Genomic DNA, 17,133 nt, shown 5'->3' with positions numbered 1-17,133 from the left:
ATCGAGGTCCATCATCGCGAAATAGATACAACGGCGCAAATCTTCGTCGACGTTTAATAAAAGTGTCGTTTCACGACTCATGGAACTTCAGCGAGTGAAAGTGTAGAGAGATGTAATTGTTTAACGATTACGCATGAAGAGGAATATTCATCTTAGTCAGCGTTTCTATGTATAAATATACATTTCATTAAAAAAGTGAGTTAAACTGAAAATGATCTATTTATATATAGAAATAAGGCTAACTTAAATTTAACTAATCAATCAATATAAATTAATTTGAAAACTGATACCTATAAAGTGTAATGCTTCTGAGGTGGGTTGAAATGCACGTAATTTCTTCGATAGAAGTTAGCTAACTTCCCAAGACATTTTATCGATTCTATAAATTGAGGACAGGCTACTCTGAATTTTTAATAAAGCTTCTTGCAGAACACGAACGGGAATTCCAATTTTGTTATACGATCAGATATCTCTACCGTGTTGTTTCCATAATTTTATGGATGACAATAAAATGAAAAAAAAAAAAAGAAGAAGAAGGATCAACACCAATGAACGTGGTAAAAATTTGGCAAAGGTGGGAGAAGTCCAGTTTCGATTCTTCCGTTCCACGATTTTAGTCTCCTTTTACGGCCTGATTTGTTAACCGTCTCTGAAACGTTTCTCGAAATTTATAAGCCGACATTTATTCAGGGTTAATGCGACACCGATTGCAACATCCACGCTGGTGTATTCAAATAATCTTGTCGCAACGCTCGTGAGAAATTGAGGAACTATCCGATAATGTCAGAGATTTTTTGACTGTTCGTCCCACATTGTGCAATCATTCGTCTATGTAAGGTGCCGATGACGTGGCTTATCTTAACAGGATCACGATATTATTATTTTATCCTGATCGAGAGTAATTCTGCTCTGTCAACGTAATGAGCGCCTTGACTACTATGGAGAATGTACGGTTAAATTAATTGAACGAACGAAACGTGCATGTTATGAAAGAAACTTCTGTCGAAATATGGAACTATATTAACGTTCTTTAATCCATTTACTCTGTATGTTGGATTTAGATGAATAGATCCAAGTTATTTTGAACACGTTACATTATTTCCCTTTGAGAAGATTGCTTTAGAATTTTTCTGATAGAACTTCCAAAGGTAGAGCTTTCAAAAATAAAATTGCCAAAATTAGAATTTAAATACTAAATTTTCAAAGTTAGACTTTTTTTTTTAAATACACCTTTTAAAAATGTTCATTTTATAATAAATTTTCACTGTTCACGAAAACAACCGGAAGATGACAAAGAACCAGTCCCCAAGTAAATATCTGAAGTATGTGAAAACACGAGGACGAAAGGTCCTGGCCTATTTTAAGAGTAATATTGTAAAAGGAAGGAGAGACCGTCGGTGCTTCTATGATTCTCACGGACTTGAATTAGCCTTGAATTTCAACTAGGTCAAAAATGTCAGAAAACTTTCAAAGACGCGTTTTCGCGTAGAAACCCGGTTGGATGCCTTCCGACTGACTTAACTCGACTAAAACATATGATCATTTGAATTTCCAAAAATTGCGTGGAAAATATCAGCGGTGCAGAATATTCATCGGTATGAAAGAGAACGCGTGTTCGAACAGAAGTATCCTTTTGATTTTTTAATTTGTCCCGTCACCTTGGAATACTTAATTGGCACGTTCCAACAGGAACTCGATCGTTTTCTTAATTTATTATGTTATTCGAAAATCGAAACCCTTCTTCTTAATTATTTCTTTCGTAATTTATTACGCTTTAAATTTTATATTTTTGCGACTGCGCCGCTGGTATATGATTTATACGTTCTGCAATATAAATGATATATAAGTATTCGACATTTTATAAATGATCTTCAGATTCACAGAAATATCGAGGCGAATTTGTTTCATCATCGAACCGCTTGATGGATCGTGCGTAGCAAGTGTTGAAGAGAAATAAACATCGGCTGTGTCACTGAACAAATCGTTGATTTCACTTTATCAGAATTATTGGTAAATCTTTTCGTGCAATTGCACTTTCGCGAGGAAGCTTTTAGCGATTGGAACCTTATCGACGTTTCCCTTATGATACCAGCCGCCAATACGGCAGGGGGTCATTAAATAAATGAATAAACATTCGAAAAACTTCCGTTTCGAAATTCTGTAGAAAAAAAAATTGTTTTTACACACGGCAGAAAAAAACGAGAACATGTTACATAAACGTTTAAAAACATCCGTGGTCCGAAAAATGAAATGCAAGAATGTAGTCGACATTTTCGTCTTAATCGATTTAATCTAAACAATTTAAATATGGATTTTTTATCTTTACCATTCAAAAGTTAGTTTTTGATGATCAGAGAAATATGAAATCTTGGATGTTTCGCGAAATTGTTAGAATCGATCGGAAGGGAAAGTACAGGCGTGTTTCGTAAATCCTTGCTTTTTCTATCGATTATTTAATCGTTCATCTCGCTAGATCGACTTTCTATCGAGATGTTGTTTACCATACGAATCCATGTGACGGTTCTACGAATTTAATTCAGTCAACTAATTGAAGAATGAAGAAATTGGTTAATTGCCACTACAATTGTACTGCAATTAACTTAGTTAAATATTGAAGAGATAGAAATTCTAAATACTGGTGCTGTTGTTTTAAAATTAAACTCACGTTTCCATTCAAGTTAAACGACACTTTAATGCGGTGGTTGCTGGCAAGCGGCACTTCCGTTCTTTTTTTGCGAGATCGCTTAAACGTGTGCCGTTTCGCTGGTATGAAGTACGATAAAAAGGGAGCTATGGTATCCTTCGGTGCATTTATCATCTCGTTGAGAAAGTTATTTACTTTGCTAACTGGATAGATGTAACTAGTTCTTGGTAGAATTGCTCGAGGACACTTCTGCTGCAGGATGGAGTTAACAGTAGTTGCGAGTGTTTTTTCATTCTCATGGAACGTTTTATCATAATATTCACTCACCCTAAGATTCTTCCAGCTTCCGGGCTTCTGTAGAAGTCGCACCTGTGCAGCGGTCTTCTGGGATCATCGACGTTCCTCTGGCCAGCCGCCTGGCAAAGAGCTCGGTACAGTTGGAACTGAAGAACACCTGCCACGAAGTTCCTATTAAACATAAATAAAATTAGAATAAAATTTGCCAGAAAGCAATGGATGACGATGGACTTTGGGTTAGCAAACGACTCTGTTCCATCGCTGGAGGGTCGATCAAGGGGTTTAATGACCCTGGTGGCTACTTTTTACGAATCTTAAAGAAATCGCGACGTTCATTCAAGGCCAGTGTCATCGAGGTCGCTTAGGATGCCTTTTAGCGAGATAGCAAGCAATGCTCTTCCTCGACTCTTCTTCGCTCGAGAACGAAGCAAAAGAGAAAGACAGAGATCGGCTGGTCGCCGTTTTACCGAGACTCTTCATCGACGACGACCTTTACGTAATAAAACGCGAGACTATCCCTCCACGCTCGTCTACTTTCCATCGAGAACAGGCTGTCCTGAAAACTGTTACGACCGCGATTCGCGAAAGCGTCGGAATGTCGTCTGGATGATCGGCAGTTTCATAACGATCGTTAATTACACACTCGGAAGGTTTTAGTGGTTGGAATTTTGGTTGCCTCTCGCGTGAAGAAATATCGCTTTCGGTTCTTTTACCGGAGCCTTCTCTCTTCTTTTTTTCGCGTGCGGAAATCAATCGCTTTCCTTGTTCGATCGAGGAAATTCTGCAGAGGTTTGTTATTGTTTGGTATCGAGTATCGCGATTGCACCACCAGGACATTAATTCCGTTTAACGAGGAGAGATTTGAAAGGACTTAAACGGTGTACCGTCGTGTTCGTTTCATACGTAATGAGGCTTGAAAACGCGTCAGCTTCGCTTAAACAACTTATCGTTTAATCGTGCACCATTAGCGTTACCGATCGCTATCGTTACTTTGTTGAAGACTTTTACATCTTGCGTGAGAGAATAGCATCTCGCGTAACACCTACTTTGATAGATATTCCCTGTACATTTGTTTTGAACGTCAATTATTAATAGGCTGCCTTTCTGTATTGAGAGCCAAGATTAATAAAATTATTATTTTTCCCTTTCTGTAATGACTAGCAATAGAAAATGAAATATTTTTCTACCTAAAGAAGGATGGAATTAAATTGCAAGAAATAAGGATACCATTGCCTTTCCATTCACCAAGGTTCCTCTTATCAAGTTCCTTCTGCGATCCACCGATGACGGAAGGAAAATGAAATGTTTGTAACGAAAGAGAGTGAAATTGAACGGGATAGAGAAAAAAGGATAAACATATGAATTTTATCGATTGACCTTTCAGTTCTACCTACGCGGATAGCTCCGATAGAGATCCATCAGAAAGAAGCTAATTTCCTGCGAGGTGCGTACGATCCAAGGCGAGAAAAACGGCTTCGATGATAATTGAAACCAAGGTGAAGCCTTTTCCGTGAATGGCGATGTGATTCATTGAGTCGTGTCTATGCAACATTTACAGGAAAATCGATTGTTAGAAACGGTCCAGCGACTCGAGGATCACGAATGATCTAAGGATTTTGACCCGCAGTCTCTCGACTGGATATTAGATAAGAGTTTGACCAGCTTCGACGAGATTCTACTTTCAGATCCTGCTTTGAAATTCCTCAAACCGTTCCAGGACCATCGTATAATGAAAATCTTGTATAACAATGGTCCTTAAACGTGTTACGCAAGGGGGAACAGAATCCTTTAAAGAAAGAGCCCATCGAACGTCCAGCGATCGGGCACTTTCACGGTTCCCCAATTGTTTCCACGATGGTGCACACGCATCGTACGGTACCCGCCCGTTACGTAATAGCCAGAAACAAGGATAAATATTGAAATAAAACATTTCGCCGGGTTGGTGTTCTAGTAGGCGTACGTGGAAGAAAACGGAACCGGGGTCGTTGCGGAAAAATGGAGAGGGAAATCGTGACGCAGGACCGCGTGTCTCATGAAAGGGAGTAATGGTTGCACCCACGAGATTGGCAACGGATAAATCCTACCAGAAGGAGAGAGAAAAAGAGAGAGCTTTACGTTAACGTGTACACGTAATCGAGCCTGATCGCCTCGAGAGGAAGGACGAAAACGGAACGGTTAACGGAGAAAGGGAAGAGGATCGTTGCAACGATCCAATTTTATCGATGTACTGCCCAGGGCGATACAACTTTTGGTTCCGATTAAAATAAAAAATAAATTCGTACGAATCGACCCCGTTGCGAAAATTTGACCGGCGGATCGAGTTTCAAAGCCTTTCGAATGAACCCTGCAGCGATCCATGCAATGAACTTGATTAGAGGGAGAGAAACAGGGCTCGAGAGGCAGGCATTGTAATTACGGTGAGATAATTTAAGCGCCGACACGTTGGAATGCGAATTACGTGCAGCCGGAAGTCAAAGTGCCGGATAAAGGACGGGAAAGGATCGATGCAACGAGACTGGGAAAATTTTAGGATACCCTTGTTTGTTTCTAGCATTACCTTTGAAATGGAAATTTTTTAATAAATCTAACAATGTGAATATTCAAAACTAGATCGACCAAATTTTAATTGACCCAATTCTTAATTAGATCCTGTTTAAATCCAAGTACCAAATCTAGGAACCATGAACTATCCAAAACCATTGTACTCACCCAATATCAATCATCCCCCAAAAAATGATAAGTAGAGTGATTACACTTGAATTGTTTAATAAATAAAATGTGTCGTAGCGGAGGGTATGGAAATCGAATATCCGCATAACGATGGAAGCGGTACAAGAAGGCTTGTACAGTGGGGATCCCGCGGACGAAGAAGAAAACGAAACTGTTGCCCAAGGAGAGGGACGTTTTCGAGAGGCGTGGGGAGGAGAGTCGTGTGTCCCAAAGGGGAGTGGTAGCCGATCGTGGTCGTTCTACGCGAACAAAGAGGTGTAACGTGGGGGGTACGCGAGTTGGGCCCGGGTGGCGAAGGCGAAAGTATGCCGCGTATATAAGGCGACGAACCGACGGCAATCAGCATCCAGTTCACTTCTGGACGCACCTGGAATATCTCGGAAGCAAAAATGAGAATTCTGGTACGTGCTCGTGGTAAACACGTAACGACGAATCGACGTTGAAAACGGGACATCCGAAAAAACAAAAAGAAAAAAAAAATGAGAGGACCAAGTGACGCGGATAGAACGCTTTTCGTCGCCGAGTGAACGATCTCTGCCAAGGGAGTGTATCGCGGTTTCATTCTCCATTAGTTTCCGATACGGGACCGTTGCTTTCCTTTTCTAGGGAGTCGATGATTACGTGTTTGATTTTCCGGAAATTGAAACGGTTCCCATTCCATAATCCTTCGATCGCGTAGTGATTTCTATTGTTTGAAAATTTACGAAAATCCTCGGCAAACTGGGTCCTCCGAAATTGAAGATTTACCGCGTTCCAGATAGAGTATCTTTCGACTAGAAATTCCTGCTCGTGATCTGTTTTCAACCGGTTTCTCGAATCGTTTTCGGTTTTCGAACGTGACTGGTCTAACAACGGAGACACTGACGTCCTGAATTGTGCTTTCTAGGTCTACACGACAGCGATCGCCCTGCTGGTCTCGGCCGTATGGGCCGATGAAGCCCAGAAGAACGAGAAAGTAGTGGAATCGGTGGAGGATAAGACAACGAAGAAACAAGAAAAGCGCGGACTGTTGGGTCTCGGTTATGGCTACAGCTACGACGGTGGATACGACATCGGCGCAGGTGGACACGGTGGTTTGGAACTGAACGGTGGATACGGACACCTGGGATACTCCGGTGGCTACGGTGGACACATTTTGGACGCTGGACACCACGAACACGTGAAGACCGTGACCGTCGTGAAGAACGTAGCTGTTCCGTACCCCGTTGAGAAGCACGTGCCTTACCCAGTCGAGAAGCCGGTACCGTATCCAGTGAAGGTTCCAGTACCACAACCGTACCCTGTCGATAAGCCCTACCCAGTCAAGGTCCTCGTGAAAGTTCCCGTCCACGTACCACAGCCGTACCCAGTGGAGAAGAAGGTACCCTACCCGGTCCATGTGCCCGTCGATCGTCCATATCCCGTCAAAGTTCTGGTACCTCAGCCTTACCCAGTCGAGAAGCACGTACCGTACCCGGTGAAGGTCCCGGTACCACAACCGTACCCCGTTGAGAAGCCGTACCCAGTGCCGGTCAAAGTTCCGGTCCACGTACCAGCACCCTATCCAGTGGAGAGATTGGTCCCAGTGAAGGTACCCGTCGACCGTCCGATCCATGTGCCGGTGCCTAAACCCTACCCCGTGCACATCGAGAGGCATATACCGTACCCAGTCGAGAAGCCAGTGCCTGTAGCCGTCAGAGTACCAGTCGACAGACCGTACCCTGTACCAGTCGAGAAACCGTACCCCGTCGCCGTGAAGGTACCAGTTCCGCAACCGTACCCAGTTGAGAAGCCGGTGCCCTACCCCGTGGAGAGACCGGTGCCGGTCGAAGTTAAGGTTCCGGTAGACAGACCGTACCCCGTCCACGTGGAGAGACCAGTACCCTACCCGGTCGAGAAGCCCGTACCGGTCCCCGTCAAAGTTCCGGTAGCTGTTCCTGTTCATCATCACGACAGCGGTTACAGTCACAGCTACAGCAACGATTGGTCAGGCAGCCATGGTTACTCGTATCATTAATCAGAAAAATTGGAATAGCGCTGCTTTGCTCGCCGATCGGAGCGTGCATCGGTGACCAAGCAGTCCAACACTTTTAGATAACACAGGGAAGAGAGAGAGATAGAAACGTAAACGAGTCGGAGGAGGATGTTGATGGTACGCGACGATCCACAACGGCCTTCTTCTTGTACCTGGATCGGGCGACGGGAAGGACTTCCGGCGGCGAACAGAGTCACTATCAAAGGCTGCTCTCTTCGTACGGGTGGATCGTATCGAGTCCCCGCAACACGGCAACGCGTGTCACGGCTTCAAAAAAGGACCGGGCAGATCCATACTGGGAGGCTGCCTTTAGTGACCTTCGCTCGAAAACAGCTCGCTTATCTCATCTATTTTTTTTTTTTACCGATATAGCAGAATACATGTATTTTTGTACGAACTATAAATATTAATAATTGTAAAGAATACATTCAACAGTGTTCTTTCTGATTCTTCGTTCATAAATTTTCTTTCTCCCTTCGACCGAACGTCACTAGTTCATTGATTTCCACTTTCATTTTCCGAATCGTTAACCATCGTTCCATACTCGCAATCCTTTTCGCAAGTTCGTGAAAATTGTATAGAGAACCTGTCACGATCGAATACTCGCTTTCCTTTATTTACCATATATTTTTCCTCTTCAATTCAATCGACAGAAATAAATGCATATTTCGCTTTCCACTTAAAACTTTCTTCGAGCCGACCATGCGTGGCCATTCGTTGGCCAAGATTTCATCGTCGACGGAAAATCGGATGGTGCCAGTCGCGACCTAGTTCGTTCGCTGCCAAACCCCTAGTAAATCGATGCTCTTCATCGTCCCCTTATCGTCCACGTGTCCTCGTAATTTGCACCGACGCTCTGCTCGATACCACCCTGCCTCTTCGACCCGTTTCTATTTTTCGCGAGAACCAGCCATCGAGTAGGTCTGTGTATATTGGAGAGCTTCGACGAGAAACGAAGACCTTAATATTTCTTTCAACAATACCAATTTATTTGATTTATTCCTCGACAAGTGCCAATAGAAATTGCCTTTTTGTAAGATCTCTGAATAATTATTGCCTTCATCTATCTATCGAAGGAAAAACGATCGTCGAAGATGTAAAAACCTAGTCCCCCTTTTGAAACGACCAAACCGGAAGCTTTAGCAATGACGCTTCGGAAACGTTCAATTACCATCGTTACGTGGATGAGTTTGTTAGGCAACCCTGTGGATTCTATATGATTTCAATTCCTGTACCATGATAACTTGCCAACAAAGAGTGGTGCACGATCCTCATTGATTAATTAGCGAGCAAGGAATCGCGCACGTGGCCCTGCATTCGTTAGAATCTTCAATTAAGATCGCACCGAGTGGTGTAGGTTCTTTAGGAAAAGGCGACGGAGCGTGTCGAAGATCGTGCCTCCAAGTTTAATTCGTCCACGGTTAAGTTCTAAGCTTCGACCCACTTCGACCGTGCCCAACCGGCTACTTGACTCGCGAACCGTGGATTTACGTGCTCGTCCATCGGACCAGCTAGCGATTGTTACGAAATCGAGTCGCACGCGACCGAGGCTGAAAGTGAGAGACCTCCCTTCGCCTTCCGACGAGAAAAAGATCGTCGTGAGAGAAACTCGTGCCTTTGTTCTCAGCGTTCAACGATCCCTTTCCCTTTTACGCGTTTTTAAATAAACGAGCACCCTTTGCTCCTTCCCTTCCTTGGTCTCTGACTGTTCCGAAATGCGGATTTCAAATTTGGAAGCAGGTGCTTTCATAAACAGATTAACATTACAGGGCTATAATTGCAAGGTGTTATTTAAATTTGACAAAAAGGCGAATGTAAAAGTATTTAAATTTCAAAAGATTTTTTTCTCTGTGTTTGAATCATTGCAGCGCCTTCGCGCCCTGGTGGAGGCGTCCCTTAACTCTTCCTTTCGACGACAGTCAATAAAGAAGCAACGCGATACTTACGGTAAATGGTAAAACAGAGAAAAGGTGTGTTTTACTATTTACCATAAGCCTTTCGTACCAGTAGTAGCGGTATTCCTCTGTTAGGTGGCGCTAGAGGTACATTCAATTGCATCCACTGCAATGCAGTTGCATTTAGAATGCAACTATCGATAATGAACAGCGTTCGATAAATTGCAAAACGATATCTAGATTCTATTTAAATGTTTGAAAATTACTGTCTTCGATATAATACTCGTAATTGCTTCATTTGAAACAGAGTATCTCAATTATGATGTACAATTATAAGTTGATTACTATGCACGCATCGAAAGCGAAGATGGGAAACTATGCTAAACACGCGTGCCATGTAATTATCCAGCATTCCTCAAATCGAGATCGCCGTCTCGCTATCAGGTTACTCATCTAAATCACATTGCGTGCCGATAAACCATTAAGTGGTAGCAATTACTCTAAATTGCGAGTTTTCTATGTTTACACATAGTTGGGAAGACTATTTATTGAATCTCCGTACGTTCAACCTTGCATTCTCTTCACTTGCTGAAATAAAGCAATTAAACTTTCAATCAGATCTTGAAACTTTAAATTCACACGTTACAAAATTCAACTCCCCTAAATGTAAATTAAAAAATATTCAAATAATCGACAAATTCAGAAAGCGAAAATGAATTTCAGAGTACAAAAGACAAGATATATAAAATAAAATTCAAAGTAAATCTACTTTTCACGATTCCAAAGACATAAAAGCATAAATTTTCATTATCCTCGAGATGATACTCTCTCCTTGACTCTGACTACGCGCATGGAAAAAATTACCATGTATAATGCAATGATCCTTCGAGTCTCTCTGGTACGATGAAAAAAAAAGTGAACCAAAAGCAAACGGGATCAAACGTATTCACGGTCTCGTAATCATCGCGTGTTTACCGTGAAATCTCGGCAAAACGGTTTCTATCAAACACGATAATTACAATTTTCACTGCCAACTGATGCTTGACTCTTTCGACTATTACGTGTACCTTCGTGAATTGTCCACTCTGTTTTTATTTGTTACAACAGCGCAGTTTCCATCGACACGGCCGTGAAAGTTCACCTAAAGATACTCGAGTTTCTGGTCGTTTCCCGGAAGACTGAATGTTGTTTCTTAATGATCCTTCTGTTTAACACTGAAACTATTTAATTTCTCTCGATGGATACGTTCGATTTGCTGTTCCATTTCCATTACGGCATAAAATACTGGACTATAAAAATTGGCATTTACCTGGTAGTAATGTAATGTAAGTTTTTAAATAGTAATTTAGTTAAGTATTATTAATGTATTGGGTGTGTTGGAGTCGGGTCGAATAAAAAAAGTAAGAATATCCGCCGAATTTTAGACTCGCTCGGTTTGATTTCGCTTTCGAGTAGAAATCGCAAAGCAGATCGGTCAAAGAATCCTCTCATCCCATCATGAACGAATTTTTCGCTTTCGATTTGTACGTGACTAAAAGACAGATCAAAACACGATCCACATTCTCGATGGAATGCTTTGCAAGGTTACCAACAGGAAAAACTAGTATTAGACTTGGTGTCGCTCTTTTCACCTGTACACAAACCACCTCCGTGGAAGATCGAGTTTTCCGAACGGATTTATCTGCCTCACAACAATATCACGAAGAGTTTCACTCTCTTCGAGAAGGCACGAGATGCGAAAGTAAATCAGGTTCCCTCTTTGGTGAATCCATCGGCGTGTGCAGCCTACGGATCGGCATCAAGAAACTATAAAAGCTAGCTAATCCACGCGACTGATTTACTTACATCTAGTCCAGATTGTGCACCGTAAGATCTGCACCTTGAAGAGACCTCAAGATGGGGTACAGGGTACGTTTCAGAACCGAGGAGATTCGAGTGAGATTGATTTGGTGTGACAGTGAAGCTTCAAGTTCATCGTAGACGAAAGTGTTAACAAATGTTTTACTCGTAACGAATTATTTTTTGAAAGCTTTTGTGAATAGATTTTCACTTATTTTATAGAATAATATGGCGATCTTCTTGATACTCTTTGTGGCTACAGCCCTAAGTTCACCTATTAAGGAAGATGAGGATCCCTCTACCGGAGAGAAATACAAAATCACGACGATGAGGCCAACGTATATGAGACTACAAAGAAGTTTCTACCTTCCTGAAGAACAATTAAGAAATACTTCAGAGGACAAGGACCAGGGAGCGGGCTCATCAGAATCTGTCGAAAAACGCTGTGAGTATACGTTGAAAATGGACCTTAAGCTAAATTTCCACCGGTCAAGCTAAGGACTCTAATTTTAGACGACCCTTATCACGATCAACCGTGGAACGAACATCTAGAGACAAGCCACTATGACGATCTTCCTGTAAGAGGCGACCTGGAAGAGGCAGGGACGTTCGCTCACGACTACGACGGAGGTGGAGTACCGCTCGGTGTTCCACACGATGGTCAAGTTCTAGGTCACCACGTTCACGAGGACGTGCAGAAAATGGTCACAGTTATAAAGAAGGTAGCTGTGCCCTATCCAGTTGAGAAAACTGTCCGGTACCCAATCGTGAAGAATATACCATACCCAGTCAAGGTACCAGTAGCTCAACCCTATGCAGTCGAGAAGAAGGTACCATACCCTGTGAAGGTTTTCGTGAAGATGCCTTTCAAGGTACCCAGGCCGGTACCTGTTATCAAAGAAGTACCGTATCCAGTCCAGGTACCTGTCGATCGTCCGGTACCAGTGAAGGTTTACATACCAGACCCGTTCCCAGTTGAAAAGAAGGTCCCTTACGAAGTTAAGGTACCAGTACCTGAACCGTTCCCTATCGAACGAAAGATACCGGTACCGGTGAAAGTGCCTGTACACGTATCTCAACCCTATCCTGTCGAGAAAGTGGTGCATTATCCCATCAGAATCGAGGTGGAGCAACCGATACCTGTACCGGTACCTAAACCTTATCCAGTACCGGTATCCAGGCCGGTACCTTATCCGGTTGAACAGCCAGTACCGGTGGCTGTGAAGGTCGAGATTCCTAGGCCGGTACCAGTGCCTGTCGACAAGCCAGTACCGGTCAAGGTGAAGATCCCTGTACCTGCACCCTATCCAGTCGAAAAAGAGGTACCGTACACCGTTGAGAGACCGGTACTCGTACCCGTAAAAGTACCGGTCGATCGGCCCGTACCCGTTCACGTGACAAAGCCTGTGCCTTATCCTGTCGAAAAACCCATTCCTTATCCTATCAAAGTGGCGGTCCCTGTACCGGCACATCGTGAAAATCTCGAACATCCGATGGAACATTACGATTGGAAACGATGAATCGTGATCGAAGATGGATGGTAGGTTAATTGTTTCGTTAGGATGCTTGTGTAGGCGTAGAGTTGTTATTTAAATTCCAAATTGATATGTAAATTTTTGGATAAGAATTGAATTTAAGAACGAAGATAGAAGAGTGTTGAAAAGTCGAGGCATATGTATCTCTACGAGCATCTCGAAACTATTGCGAAGTACAATTCACTATTTTTGTATTTTAATGTTTAATTAATGCTATTTGTATAATGGCAAGCGAGAGAAATCTTGGAATGTGTTTCAGAAAATTTTGTAGGTTTTCAGAGAAGTCCTATCTTAATTTGTTAGTTTATAAATAAACAGATAACGCCATCTTTCTGATTGTCAGACTTTGGTTTACGGTGAAATGCATTTCTTGGAAGAACTGCATAAAACTGCAACGTGTATCGACAATTTAGTTTCAGTTTTAGTGCGCACGCGTTCCGCGAGAGGTTGTATATTGTAAGAAAATAAATGAATTTTATCAAACAACAATTCCCTCAATCAATTTCCACCACAGAGTCAATAGCGAAATAATTGTTTCTCGCCAAATTCAATTAGTTGTTGTCGCTTGAAAGCGAGATTCAATTTGTTCGAGTCTATTGACGTAAATTAAGGAAACTAGAATTGTGAAATCTACAAGATGCTAGATTTATTCTAGACAAGATTACTTTCACCCTTCGCGTAATTGCTTCGCTACAGATATGTTTATGGTAATTGAATCATGCTAATTAAATATGACGCGATATCACTTGCAATTTCGAGTCGTCTGAAAAAGATTTCATTGAAATAATACTATGAAAGCTTCTAAATGAAAGCTTTATCAAATTATAATATTTTATTAGAATAATGAGCTAATCAAATTAATATTCTCGTAACAAATGTGAAACTTATATAATAGAAAATTTTAATTGCCAACTTAGTATTATAGTATTATAATTTCGAATTACCAATGTAAAAATGCTATTTAGATTCTGAGCTATAAACCGGTACGGTACGTATAGCACGCGTTGAAATTTCTAGTCGGCGATCAAAGCCGAAGAAGAAAGCGGCGCGTTTAAAATGGCAAAGCAGCCAGAAGAGAACTTTTATACCGGTTTCGGTTTCACTGAACTTGCACGAGAAACTCGATGGTTCGCAGTGATCGATGAAGAGAACCGGAAAGAATCAAAGAACGTGAGCAGATTGTACGAACAGTGTCGTTCTATATAATAAATCATTGCCGGTGGAATTACGCAGGATGCGAAAAGGACAATGGTAATAAAAAGAACGTGGCAAGTGATGATCGTTTAACATTTCTGTTCTACGAACGAGTTCCACGTTAAATACAAAAAGGAACGTATCTTCGTTTGTTCCAGAACAAAATAGCAGGGTTTGTCCGGTTTTACGATTGTCCTATAGAAAGTGGCTGTTCACTTTCATCTGTCAAACGTGAATGCATCTTGTTCGTGAGATTAATGAACTAGAACCTTTATAGCCCTGAATCGAGCATAATTTTTTATCACCACAGGGTGATGTATAGTCAGATGTAAAATAACTTGGATTATTAAACTGAAACTATCCTGATGAGACACCAACGATCAAGGCCTAATATTATAAAACAAATCAGAGTTCAGAGAAGTTACTAGAAACTTCGTGGTTGATAAAAACGCAAGAGTATTTCCGTGACAATAATTTCCATACCTTTTCTGAATTTCTTTGCGGCAAACAAAAGCGACTTTACGATCGGAATAATAAACTCCTTGTACGGTTCTCCGCCGTTTCCGTGATCCTCGACTCTGCTCAGTTAATTTCTATGAAGAACAATGACCGTTTAACCGCGGATAATTGTTACGAACAAGGTAGTGCAAGTCTATAAAGCTGGTTGGACCGGCGAAAGTCGTCCACCGTGTATAAATAATACCAGAGCACCATTGACTTGAATTCAGTGCATCTTAATCTATCGTCGCGACTGGAAACGTCTCATCATGGGACGTCTGGTTGGTACCTTGATACCTCCTATATGTACTTTAAAAAGTTTTTGAAATACGCGACTAATTAGATCCTTTGTCATTTGCACTTTTTCAATTTTATTCCAAATTATAGCCCTGCCTAAAATTCTAGTTACTAATTTATGCGATCAATTTTCTTCAGGAACAAAGCATAGTGGCGTTAGCCTGCCTTTCGATGGTCCTAACGTGTTCAGCTACTCGTCGAGAGGACCTCGAGAGGGCTGCCGAGCTCGCGGTGGAAAAGGCAGCCGAGAGGGCTGCCGAAAGAGCAGTTGAGAAGGCACTGGAAAGCGGAAACACCACCACGGAAACGAAAACCATTCGGGAATCACACTCAACAGTGAGGAAGGCTCCCTATCGCGAGGACTTTTCGTACAACGACAAGTTTAACAAATTCAGTCGCTCATCTTCGATAGAGGACGAAAGTGATCAAGAAGACGACACGGAGGATTGGAGCAAATATCCTTATAGAAGCCTCAGATCAAGACGATTCAGAGGATGGTTAAGTAAAATCGACGACGAATGGAGAAGATTTCCAAGAAGCGAATCCTACCAGGACATTTCACCATGGCAGAAGGCAAGAGTGGTAACCATAGTGAAGAAGGTGCCGGTACCAGTGACCGTCGAGAAGAAAGTACCGTACCCAGTGTACCAACACGTACCGTACGAAGTGAAGGTACCTGTACCTCAGCCGTACACCGTCGAGAAGAAAGTACCGTACCCCGTCAAAGTGTTCGTGAACGTACCGGTCGAAGTACCGGAACCGTACACCGTTGAGAAGAAGGTACCGTACGAGGTGAAGGTGGAGCGACCTGTACCTTACACAGTCGAAGTACCTGTACCTCAACCGTACACAGTGGAGAAAAAGATACCGATAGAGGTGAAGGTACCTGTACCACAACCGTACGCTGTCGATAAAGCAGTGCCTTACGAGGTGAAAGTGCCGGTTAAAGTTCCTCAGCCCTACGAGGTGGAGAGCAAGGTACCAGTACCTGTCAAAGTAATAGTGGACCGACCATATTCGGTGCCTGTACCTAAACCGTACCCCGTAGAGGTGGCGAAACCGTATCCAGTGCCTGTCGATAAACCGTATAATGTACCGATTAAGGTACCCGTCGACGCACCGTATCCAGTACCGGTAGAAAGGCCGGTACCGGTGCCGATAAAGGTACCTGAACCTAAACCGTACACTGTTGAGAAACCTATCGAGGTGGAGGTGAAGAAACCTTACCATGTACCGATCAAAGTAGCAGTAGACAGACCTTACGAGGTATACGTGACTAAGCCAGTGCCTGTACCGGTAGAGAAACCATTTCCTTATTGGGTACAGGTACCGGTACCTGTGAACCTTGACTGGAAAGGAGGTCACGGGTTCAAGGACAGGGAAGACTCGAGCTGGAATCAGAAATCTGAAAGGAGTTACAGACGAAAGGAGCTAGACAGATCGCGTAGACCGTCGAGGTACCTACAATAGTGTTTGTAATGAAAATTGTTTCGTAATATGTTATTTATTTCGACTGAATCCCTGGAATTAGATATTCAGGGTTTTTAATATAGGAAGAACGTTTGAAGTATGTAAGAATTTATTTATAAGTTTGAATCGATGGAATTGATTATTTTCTTTTCGATAAAAATAAAACCTAAAACTTGTATACTTTGTTTTTTATCCTTTCCAAAATGTTGCGTGATATGCGTGCTCCTTGCGAGGCTCGGTTTATTTTTTCACTTTGAAACAAATTCCTCGCGAGGAAGCGTTCGCTCATTAACATCTTCATCGCGAATTCTCGACGCGTTCTACCGTGTACGGAATGGAATAGTAAATAATAACGATAAACTCGCGGAAATTTCGCTCGTACACCTTTCGCCGATCGCGAGAAAAGCCGAGAACCTCGCGGAAAGATTATTCGATAGCCAGAAATTATAAATTCCCGCTTAATACCAGATATCCTTCTTCCGGTCTTGCAAAGCGGTTTGCCTCGATCAACATCAACGTTTATCGATATCTGATTATATCAGACTGATCGTTCTACAGTTGCATACAATTACGTTTTAACATGTTATCCCATGGTTGTTCCTGTTTCATTTTATACGGTTCTATCGTTACAAAACAATCAAGCAGCGTTTCACTGTACCTCCACCTCGACGCTTCCTCGCCATTTCACTTTCATAAGACTGTAATTGATATCTGAGCTCG

The 17,133-nt window shown here is 42.3% G+C and overlaps 4 protein-coding genes across 6 annotated transcripts in view; 3 read left to right on the top strand and 1 right to left on the bottom strand.

The window, feature by feature from the left end:
* Ance-3 (angiotensin-converting enzyme Ance-3) overlaps nucleotides 1-17,133 on the bottom strand; it is a 41,566-nt gene that overhangs the window by 9,087 nt on the left and 15,346 nt on the right. For all 3 annotated transcript variants that reach the window (XM_034323492.2, XM_034323491.2, XM_034323493.2), the window contains one exon: nucleotides 2,972-3,112. In XM_034323492.2, the coding sequence (XP_034179383.1) occupies nucleotides 2,972-3,112 (141 nt within the window). The remainder of the gene's footprint in view (nucleotides 1-2,971; nucleotides 3,113-17,133) is intronic.
* Nucleotides 5,925-8,110, top strand: LOC117603915 (uncharacterized). Its single transcript, XM_034323510.2, has 2 exons — nucleotides 5,925-6,072; nucleotides 6,558-8,110. Exons 1-2 carry the CDS (start codon nucleotides 6,061-6,063, stop codon nucleotides 7,665-7,667), a joined length of 1,122 nt encoding a protein of 373 aa, XP_034179401.1. The 5' UTR covers nucleotides 5,925-6,060; the 3' UTR covers nucleotides 7,668-8,110.
* Nucleotides 11,476-13,186, top strand: LOC117603914 (uncharacterized). Its single transcript, XM_034323508.2, has 2 exons — nucleotides 11,476-11,864; nucleotides 11,933-13,186. Exons 1-2 carry the CDS (start codon nucleotides 11,648-11,650, stop codon nucleotides 12,937-12,939), a joined length of 1,224 nt encoding a protein of 407 aa, XP_034179399.1. The 5' UTR covers nucleotides 11,476-11,647; the 3' UTR covers nucleotides 12,940-13,186.
* Nucleotides 14,011-16,491, top strand: LOC117603720 (uncharacterized). Its single transcript, XM_034323133.2, is given in 3 exon segments — nucleotides 14,011-14,124; nucleotides 14,790-14,927; nucleotides 15,082-16,491. Coding segments are annotated over 3 exon segments (1,584 nt in total). The 3' UTR covers nucleotides 16,414-16,491.

The sequence above is a fragment of the Osmia lignaria genome, chromosome 11, assembly GCF_051020975.1.
Source record: "Osmia lignaria lignaria isolate PbOS001 chromosome 11, iyOsmLign1, whole genome shotgun sequence".
Classification (NCBI taxonomy): domain Eukaryota; kingdom Metazoa; phylum Arthropoda; class Insecta; order Hymenoptera; family Megachilidae; genus Osmia; species Osmia lignaria.
The sequence above is the reverse complement of the archived record's forward strand: the minus strand, read 5'-3'. Positions and strand labels throughout refer to the sequence as shown.